The sequence below is a fragment of the Nematolebias whitei genome, chromosome 2 (genome assembly GCF_014905685.2).
Source record: "Nematolebias whitei isolate Nwh7 chromosome 2, NemWhi1, whole genome shotgun sequence".
Classification (NCBI taxonomy): Eukaryota; Metazoa; Chordata; class Actinopteri; order Cyprinodontiformes; family Rivulidae; genus Nematolebias; species Nematolebias whitei.
This window is the reverse complement of record NC_056499.1, coordinates 23,014,026-23,022,592: the sequence shown is the minus strand read 5'-3', so window position 1 is coordinate 23,022,592 and position 8,567 is coordinate 23,014,026. Positions and strand designations below refer to the sequence as shown.

General features: G+C 37.9%; 1 protein-coding gene across 1 annotated transcript in view; it reads left to right on the top strand.

The window, feature by feature from the left end:
- LOC119430119 (CD276 antigen homolog) overlaps window positions 1–7,925 on the top strand; it is a 16,819-nt gene extending 8,894 nt beyond the window's left edge. Inside the window, exons 2-3 of the mRNA XM_037697557.1 lie at window positions 2,549–2,590; window positions 7,890–7,925. Coding sequence (XP_037553485.1) covers window positions 2,549–2,590; window positions 7,890–7,912 — 65 coding nt within the window. The 3' untranslated portion in view covers window positions 7,913–7,925. The remainder of the gene's footprint in view (window positions 1–2,548; window positions 2,591–7,889) is intronic.
- The last annotated feature ends 642 nt before the right edge of the window (window positions 7,926–8,567 follow it).

Here is an 8,567-nt window from a genome sequence, read left to right as displayed (position 1 = left end):
GCCTAGATGCAGCCACACACCAAAATGGAAGTTGGTACCTCACTTATTTTTCAAGTAATGATGCTCACAACATAAACGGACAATTATGGCGGCAGCTATCTTGAATTTTGACAGGGCAACTTAGTTTTTGAATGAAAATTTTCTTACACCTAGATACAGCCACACACCGAAATGGAAACCAAGCTCACAACACACATATATATATATATATATATATATATATAGGTCCTTCTCAAAAAATTAGCATATTGTGATAAAGGTCATTATCTTCCATAATGTAATGATAAAAATGAAACTTTCATATATTTCAGATTCATTGCACACCAACTGAAACATTTCAGGTATTTAATGTTTTAATATTGATGATTATGGCATACAGCTCATGAAACCCCAAAATGCCTGTCCCAAATAACTAGCATATTTCATCCCACCAATGAAAGACAAGTGTTTTTAATACAAAAAACGCCAACCTTCCAATATTCATGTTCAGGTATGCACTCAATACTTGGTCGGGAATCCTTTTGCATGAATGACTGCTTCAGTGTGGCGTGGCATGGAGGCAATCAGCCTTTGGCACTGCTGAGGTTTTATGGAGGCCCAGGATGCTTCGATAGCGGCCTTAAGCTCATCCAGAGTGTTGGGTCTTGCGTCTCTCAACTTTCTCTTCACAATATCCCACAGGTTCTCTATGGGGTTCAGGTCAAGAGAGTTGGCAGGCCAATTGAGCACAGTAATACCATGGTCAGTAAACCATTTACCAGTGGTTATGGCACTGTGAGCAGGTGCCAGGTCGTGCTGAAAAATGAAATCTTCATCTCCATAAAGCTTTTCAGCAGATGGAAGCATGAAGTGCTCCAAAATCTCCTGATAGCTAGCTGCATTGAACCGGCCCTTGATAAAACACAGTGGACCAACACCAGCAGTTGACATGGCACCCCAGACCATCACTGACTGTGGGTGCTTCACACTTGACTTCTGGCATTTTGGCATTTCCTTCTCCCCAGTCTTCCTCCAGACTGTGGCACCTTGATTTCCAAACGACATGCAAAATTTGCTTTCATCCGAAAAAAGTACTTTGGACCACTGAGCAACAGTCCAGTGCTGCTTCTCTGTAGCCCAGGTCAGGCGCTTCTGCCGCTGTTTCTGGTTCAAAAGTGGCTTGACCTGGGGAATGCGGCACCTGTAGCCCATTTTCTGCACACGCCTGTGCACTGTGGCTCTGGATGTTTCTACTCCAGACTCAGTCCACTGCTTCCGCAGGTCCCCCAAGGTCTGGAATCGGCCCTTTTCCAAAATCCTCCTCAAGGTCCGGTCACCTCTTCTCGTTGTACAGCATTTTCTGCCACACTTTTCCCTTCCCACAGACTTCCAACTGAGGTGCCTTGATACAGCACTCTGGGAACAGCCTATTCGTTCAGCAATTTCTTTCTGTGTCTTACCCTCTTGCTTGAGGGTGTCAATGATGGCCTTCTGGACAGCAGTCAGGTCGGCAGTCTTACCCATGATTGCGGTTTTGAGTAATGAACAAGGCTGGGAGTTTTTAAAAGCCTCAGGAATCTTTTGCAGGTGTTTAGAGTTACGTCATTGATTCAGATGGTTAGGTTAATAGCTTGTTTAGAGAACCTTTTCATGATATGCTAATTTTTTGGGAAAGGCATTTTGGATTTTCATGAGCTGTATGCCATAATCATCAGTATTACAACAATTAAAGACCTGAAATATTTCAGTTGGTGTGCAATGAATCTGAAATATATGAAAGTTTCATTTTTATCATTACATTATGGAAAATAATGACCTTTATCACAATATGCTAATTTTTTGAGAAGAACCTGTATATATATACCGTATATAAACCAACCACCCGTCTTTTGAGGAAATTATGCTTTCTAGTTTTTATAAGGTGTACTGCTTGTTACTTTTAGGTTTTACAAAGGGACTAACCACTCCACAATTGTACCAGTGATTGTCTTTGCCTATATCATTGTTATCAACAGTGATACTGTGAGGTATGAGCTATTGTATGCAAAGTGTAGTAAGGTGACATGCTCTTTTCATTCGGTCAAGAAAATACGTCATCATATAAATTATGTTGTCTTGTCATTATGTTCTGATGAAAATTCTGTTTACTTTCAAGTGTAGACAGTATATAGGATTTATTTATTTATTTATTTTAAATGAGATTTTGATTCAGGTTGTTTTTAAACTTTTGTGCTTGTATGCTCATGCATGTCCTTTTTTGAGAATGTGAGGGTCTTCTTTGGGTTAACTCTGTTAACAGTGTTTTTTTTTAAGTCCAACAGCTAAAGTCTAATGTGATTAATGTATTTGTGGATGTGCTGGACAGAAGGTTAAAGGATAGATATTACTGTATGCATGCATGGAGTTATTGTGGAACCATTTTGTTGAGTGTTGCTGTCATCACAGGTTGTCCTCTGAACTGTGAAGAATTAGCTAACTATTGACTTCTGGTTAAGTGAGGCCATTGTCATTATGCATCTGCTTCTGTATTCTGGCTCCTCTTGATAATAACACCTCTGTCTCCCCACAGCTGAGGAGGCCAAAGAGCTGGAAGAAGATGAATCAAAGACAGGTCAGTGAATCCACACCTGGTCAAGTGTTAACCTTTCATGTAGTCAGTTCACACTTTCAGTAGAAATTTTACTTTTCTAAATGTGTACAGCCTTTATTCTTTTACCATTTTCTCCAGCCATTTATTCATATTATTGTCTGCATTCTGCACACTGCATAGTATACCATTTGGTGAAGATTTGTAAATGCTTCCTAGTTAAGTGATGACCAGTTTTACATTATGAACCCCAAATGTTTCAGGTGTAGCGGTAACATTTATCTTGACAATTTTCAAGCATCTTTAAATGCCAGTAATATGTTTTCACATCCATTATGCAAAATATGTTAATTGCAATTCTGGCTGATGTGTGTTTAGTATGTTTTTTATTCACATAAAGTAAGTTGTTTTATTTATTTTTAAGACTTATACAACAAAACAAACAGTATAACACATTCGTGTGCCAACCCTAACATTCAAATATTTCTGCCTGAAAGTTTCATAAAAATCCACTGGTTTTATTGTCAGGCAAAAAAAACTCACCTTCTATTATTTTATTTTTTTTGGTAACATTTTCATGTTCATACACACTTTATTGATCATTGTTCACATTTGATTGTGGTTGTATAAATGACTATCCAATAAAATTATCTAAAATAACTTTTGACAATCTCATAATTTGTATCAAGCAATCTGCCATTAAAATGTCATATTATACAGTTTATGCATTTATACAAGAATAGATATGTCCACAAAATTAATTACCTTAAATTAAATTTTCAATCATATCCTTACTATATGATAAGATCCATGCCATGTCTGCTTTGTTTTTATTTTTTTCAGTTTTTAACAACGTTGACCCCTCTAACAATTGTCTACTTCTATTACCACGTATCACCAAGTGCATGTACACAACTCTGTAAAACTTTACCTAATGTAGATGTATTTGTGTTTGTACAAATAATTAAAATATATAGTTTATTAATGTGCTAAAAAATCATTTTTAGAGATTCTGGTTGGCAGTTTTTGGTCTGTTTTGGTCATAGCACCAGATTTCAGCCCCATTTTCCTGTCGCCTTATTTACTTTACACATGTTTTTTTCATAGAGAGTAGTGAAAGAAAGTACAATGTCTAATCTAACTCTCAGCAAGAAAACAGAATGATTATTCAAAATCCAGAATTGCTGAGTATTTATATTTTCCCTCTTAAGAGTGCTGGTGAACCAAAACAGAATAGTGCTTTGTGTGCTTCTTTTGAGTGATTAGATTAGATTGCGTTATTTTGCTCAGTAGAAATATGACCTTATGAGTTCAGAATTAATTTTTCCATTAGCACTCAGGGCAAGCTTCTTCTGCATTACTAGCTTCAGTGACTACCCCTCGCAGTCCTAGCAGTTCTCCCTCAAGCATTAACGTCATTAGAGTTATTAATTTAACTTACTTTTTATTCTGATTGAATTATTTAGCCTTTCAGTGAACGCCAAAGTTAATACCATGTGATTTTAATAAGCTGAGAGGTGAAGGAGAGTCTCAGAGTGAAGGGGGACAATGGCTTTTATTCTCTATTCCCTTTCTCATGAATGTTTTAGCGAGAAATCTGTGCAGCCAGGAGCAGGGTCAGCCTTCCCACAACTAGCAGGACTTAATAGTTCAGCTTTAGCTAAAGGGGCTGGGAAACAGAGAAGGCAGCTGAGAAACCATAAACTGTCTGCACCTCATTGACAAGACAGAAACATGCAGCCACGCTTGCCCTCTCCTTTTTTGTCATCGTTGACACACCTGGAGGAACCAGGTGGATATTCTGGGCGGTGAGCTTGTGAAGTCAAGCTAATGGCTCTGTCTTATGAGATCCCTCTCTAAGCAATTCAGACAGGCAGCTTTGTTTTGCCATCTGGCTTCAATTGCGCTGACAAAGCCAGAGGTTCCTTCGCGAGACAAAAGAGCTAAAATGAGCCTCACTTTAATAAACCCAGAATGATGGGGAGCCACGTTTGTGTGTTATCTTAATGAGCTGTCCAAAGGAGAGCGTGCCTTCCCTTTCAAAGCCAGCCTGATTGGAACAATAAGCAGTGATAACTAGGGACCTGTGCTCATTCATTTGCAGTGGGATGGGATTGCTTTGTTGCATTTACTGCTGAAGCAAACAAGGTTTAAAAAACAGTGCAGCTCAAATTCAGAGATACTCGGAGTTGCTAAAGGTAATAACAGCACTTTCACCTACGAACAGTCTCACAGTAAATTACATACAGGCAGTAAGTAAGAAGCTTGTCCACTAACGTTCATCCATGCACATGCAAAGACTAGTAGTATGCAGTTCTTGTTCCTTTCATCCTTAAAAAATGCATTCAGTAATCTGAGCATGATGTCTTTTAGAGTAGGCTGCAGTCATGAAAGTGAGGGCACTATCAGAATCTGAATTCAGTTTGTGTGCACTACCTCCTTGAAGAGAGTGCTTGTGACCCAGTTCTTTCACAGACACCGAATCATTGGTGAAAGAGCAATTTAACACACCCTCTGAAAAGAGAGCAGGGTGTTAAAAACAGTTTTATTAACCCGTCTTAGCTGAGGCAAGGTGCTGTGAAGGTGGAAGGTTAGGGAATATCAAGCCTTATTCAGATGATAGCTTAAGGAAGCCCCAGCCTGCACTCTCCTCTGACTCCTTAATGCTAAGGCCAGTACTGCAAGGCAGATGACAGTGCTAAAACCACACTAAAGCCTCTAGCCCTCTAGTTCATCAGCCTGACTATTGTTCCAATTTTAAATGGGATCTAATAAAATCCGCAGATCCCAGGAACCTTGCAAAATGTACAATTTGTCTCTGACATAAAATGCTGAATGACCCAAGATGTCTGTAAAATCTGTGATAATAGGTCCAAAGTCATTTTATTCAATTCCTCTTTTTTGTCCCATTATCTTTAATCTTGGCAGCCTCTCCATTGTTATTATCCAGACCAAGATTTTATTTATTTATTTTAACTTTTCCCACCATCTCTAGTTGTTTCAAAACACTACAAATAATGGGGATTAAAAAAGCCATAAAGTTACTTCTGTTTTTCCTTTTTTTTTTGTTTTTCTTCAGATTTTAGATAATAGATTGATTTTAAATTCACATTTATTTATTTTTTACCTTCAAAGGCTTAAATGATTCCCTAAGAACAAATAAAAGTGAATGACTGGATTTATACCTCACAATTATAGAGACCTGCAGATATTCCGCTGCGAAATGTTCCCTGTCACTATTAGGTTAGGTTTATTTGTCATATGCAGATCAACACTAGATCAACAATGCATTGAAATGCTCAAGATGAGAAGAACCGTCTCAACTCGCCAAAAAAAAAAAAAAAGAGCAACAAATACCAAAGCATGCAACAAAAATACAAAAACAAGTTGCCAAAAGTGAAAAAGTGAAATAAATAAATCTACAGCAGCATGGTCCTATAGCAGAGTGGTTCTGTTAGCAACATGGCCCCGTTAACATTATGATACTGTTAGCATCATGTTACTGTTAACAACATGGTACTGTTAGTATCATAGTACTGTTAACATGATGGTACTGTTAGCATCATGGTACTGCTAACATCATGGTACTGTTAGCATTGTGATTGTGACAACTGCGTTCTGACCTTTTTCAGTGTAACACCTATTTTGTAAAACGCTCCATCTTCAAGTTAAAAAAGAAAACCTCTAGCTTTCCTTCAAGAATCTCCCCCACCACCACCACCACTTTTTTTTGGCGATATTAATGTAAATGTAACAAATTTATATTTTATTGTTGTATTATTGGCTTAATTCACATAATCATTTCCTGTAAACCATTTTAATGCACTGCCTTAAAATTTACTATGAAAATATGTGCTTTACTTTATTAGGTCTTAAGCAAATATTGTCTTTTGAAATTGGACTCTACAAGTATGTCAATGATTGTATGCTTAGTGAATCGTTTGTGAGTCCGATTTGCAGGTCACAAGCACATTATTCCTAAGTACATTCAGTTTCAGAGATCCCTGGACAGCACACCGATGTAGCTCAGCTAAACTTGCCCTTCTCTTTCTTTTTTTGACACTGCATATTTAACCAACGGGTTGTCCCAGTGGTCACACATTACTAAGTAAAGATATGTAAATAGAACATTTGTGTTGCTTTCATTATGTGATGTGGGTCACTGGATAACTTCAAGAGTGCTAATTAAGAGTTCCCTGGAGACCATAGCTCTTTAGCTGCACATAGAACTAATAATTCACAATTGTTGTTGGTTCAGCATCATGCAGAAATGTATGTTTTCTGTGGTGTTTTGTTCTTGAGTGAACCATGAGATTATTTTATTTCGACAAAGTGACTCTAGACAATAATACTTATTTAAACTTGGTGAATGTGTGTGCCCTTAATACTGTATAACACAGCAAAATATTCTGATTGTCTACAAATATAATGTTTTTACACTCGTGTTTGTGTTCATTTTGTGAAAGACAAAGTGTTGGTGAATTTAATGAAAGTCAGTTGTTGGAGAAACTTTTCCTCATTTGATGTTTCCTTGCCTTGAGTTCAAGAAACTCATCAAGAATGTGCAGCACACTAACTATGTCTGCTCCCCTGCGGAGTTTATCTGCTCGACCTCGAGGAAACGGCCAACAGATCAGTGTCAGAAGAGATTCAAGAGGGGAAAAAAATCACCACCACTCAATCATTTGGAATAATGAGCGTTGTCACAGTTAATAAAAATGATCAAAGCACTCAGTGTTGTACATCACATCAACAGGCCAAGTCCTCTGCCTGCTTGTTTGCATATTAGACAAACAGTGTGGAGTGTTTTTTTGAGTGAAGACAGGGATACCTCTAAACCAAAGACAATCTATTTTCTGAGATGAATCCCCCTGTACAGGCTCCATTTACATCTTCCTGCCATACAACACCCACTACCATCGCCATAACCCTCCCTCAATCCCCCTTCTGTCATGTAATCTATGCTCCTCTGACAGCACAGCCAAGGCCCGGTGGGAGAGTGCCTATCCATCTCACTACACCAATCTACCTCCCCTGTTTGGTTCCACATGAGCACTCAACTGCTGTGACTAATTAAATAAAGCTCTGTGCCCTCTGTTTCCTGTTAGCCATGGCAAGGTTGGTGCACAGAGATGAGGCAAAGGAAAAGGTGGGATGCTGAAGGAGAAGAAGACCGAATAAGAACTAGAAATCCTGCAGTAACACTTTGTTCTGTCAGACAATAGAAATTTAGTTACAATAATGTCCCTCTGACAATTTAAAAGTTTTTAAAGTACTTTACTTTTTTTTTTTACTCTGAACTCTTGTGTTCCCATTTCTCCAGCTATGACACTACTGAAGAGCTAAGGTGAAGAGAAGAAAAGGTATGTATCCGTATACATTGTATGATGTTATTCACATTTTTCATGTGTTTAATAAACTCAGTGGTAAAAGACACCATGCCATCAATTCGGTGGTTTATTGGTAAGTGCTGCTGTAATGAGGTTAGGGCTTCATTAATTTGGCAGAGAGTAAGGAATATGACGAGTCTTGACATTTTGATGTAAGAAACTACAAGGTCACCGTTTGATATAACTAATCTATTTAACGTTATCTGTCATGCAGACATACATTTTCTGGCTCACTCAAAGCTGTAACAAGTCCCATTAACAATAAATAGTTTAGGTGTAAATTAGGCAGGGTGGCTGTGTCTGAATCTGCCAGGAAAACTGAAAAATTGTAAAAAGCAGTGCGTTTTGATAGTCTAAGGAAGAATCTTGCATAACAAAGTAATTAAGATAAGATAACATTTCATTTTGTGGGATGTTTGGATAAAATGTGCTTAGGAATGCAATACAATCAAGTGTACCAAGAGTATGCATTTAAACTCATTCAAAACAAAATGTCTCTATTGTGCTGTCTTGCCACAAGTTAACACTGAAGGAAGTTTAACAAGGAACAGTTCCTTCAAGTTAATCTTCTTTGATTTGTGAAAAGAGAATAGTCTTTGGGTAATTATACA